The sequence below is a fragment of the Otolemur garnettii genome, unplaced genomic scaffold (genome assembly GCF_000181295.1).
Source record: "Otolemur garnettii isolate 467f Iridium unplaced genomic scaffold, OtoGar3 scaffold00110, whole genome shotgun sequence".
Classification (NCBI taxonomy): domain Eukaryota; kingdom Metazoa; phylum Chordata; class Mammalia; order Primates; family Galagidae; genus Otolemur; species Otolemur garnettii.
The window spans coordinates 3,431,788-3,433,175 of NW_003852505.1; the positions used below are offsets into that span (position 1 = coordinate 3,431,788).

Consider the following 1,388-nt stretch of genomic DNA (forward strand, 5'->3'; position numbering starts at 1 on the left):
AATTTTCCTTAAAACTACAAACTAGAGTATCAAGACAGTGTCCAGGGCTTCAGATACAGACTCCCTGGCACTCCCGTGACCAGATCTCCCTTGCAATACCATCTTTGTAACTCTTCCTAAGTTTCCGAAGATGAATGACCCCTTAGACCTTCTTGGAGGGAACCTTTTGTTTTACTATTCAATATGTTGAAGAGGGTCTTTTCAAAGCGGAGGTGGTTTGCCTTGGTGTGACTTTAAAAGACACCTACTTTTCCCAAGCTCTGCTTCCCCCACAACCAGGGTGACGCTTGCCTAGTGAGTAGGGGGTGGGGCAGCTGGATAGCTGGTGGGCAGCTGTCCTGAAGCAGACGTACCACAATCAGCAGTAACAGCAGAGATTGAGTCCAATTCATGGGCTGCAGCTGCACCTGGCAGTGGATAAAGAAACTACCAGTAAGGGTAGGAGGAGAGGGGCAAAGCGATAAGCCAAGCCAGAGCGAGGCACGTACTTGGAGCTCACTAAGGGAGGACTGTGGCATTAACCGGGCTCAGATATTTTAGTAATAAGGAAGTAGCTTCCGACACACCTAAAAAGCCTTAGGACATATAGAATCACCAGTTATGTTTTTTTCTACTATGACATTAAATATACTAATGCAATGCCTTTTTTCTCTTTGATTGAAGGTTTGGTTTAAGAATAGGAGAGCCAGATGGAGAAGACACCAGAGGGCATCAGTGTTCAGAAGTATGCCCTACGTGGATGTGGGCCACTCTTTCATGATGTCACCAAGTGTCCCGCCTCCTGTCATGCTTACCCATGATCATGAAGGGCGATACCTTCTTCTGCAGCCAGCGCCAATGCTGCCACCCATCATGCCCCCAGCATATCCTCCTCTGTTCATGCCTCCTATGCCCATGCTGTCTCTGCCTTCTGTTAGCCCTCCACGAGACACTGTCTGGTTCTTTGTCATCAGCAGTCCTTCGGTAGCCCCGTTTTTCTAAGAAATAGCATCTGCAACAGTTTTTCCTAAGTAATTTTTGTGCCAGATTAAATTTTTTCATACCACACCGTTAAGACCAGTTTACCAGTTACATGCTTGTTAAAAGTTTTCAATAAATTTACAATGTCATTAATGATATTTAAGGCAGTTTTTTTGAATTTTCAATAAAGACATGAATGCTGTGTGCATTTGTTATGTGTGTTACATGGGGTTAGGAAGTAATGGATGGAAATGGCTAAGAAATTCCATATAAGCAAAGGGCAAGGAGGCCTCTTTTCATGTGGTAACATTCTTGAGTCACTATCAGGAGGCTGTGCACATCACTGAAGTTTCCAAGTGCCCATGGCAGGCTTAGGCGGACTCATACATTTCCCCCCCCATTTACACCTCCCATGCCTCACTGGGACC

The 1,388-nt window shown here is 45.4% G+C and overlaps 1 protein-coding gene across 1 annotated transcript in view; it reads left to right on the top strand.

Annotated features, from left to right (window-relative positions):
- LOC111727527 (rhox homeobox family member 2-like) overlaps positions 1-1,120 on the top strand; it is a 4,662-nt gene extending 3,542 nt beyond the window's left edge. Inside the window, exon 3 of the mRNA XM_023517417.1 lies at positions 664-1,120. Within this exon, the coding sequence (XP_023373185.1) occupies positions 664-981 (318 nt within the window). The 3' untranslated portion in view covers positions 982-1,120. The remainder of the gene's footprint in view (positions 1-663) is intronic.
- The last annotated feature ends 268 nt before the right edge of the window (positions 1,121-1,388 follow it).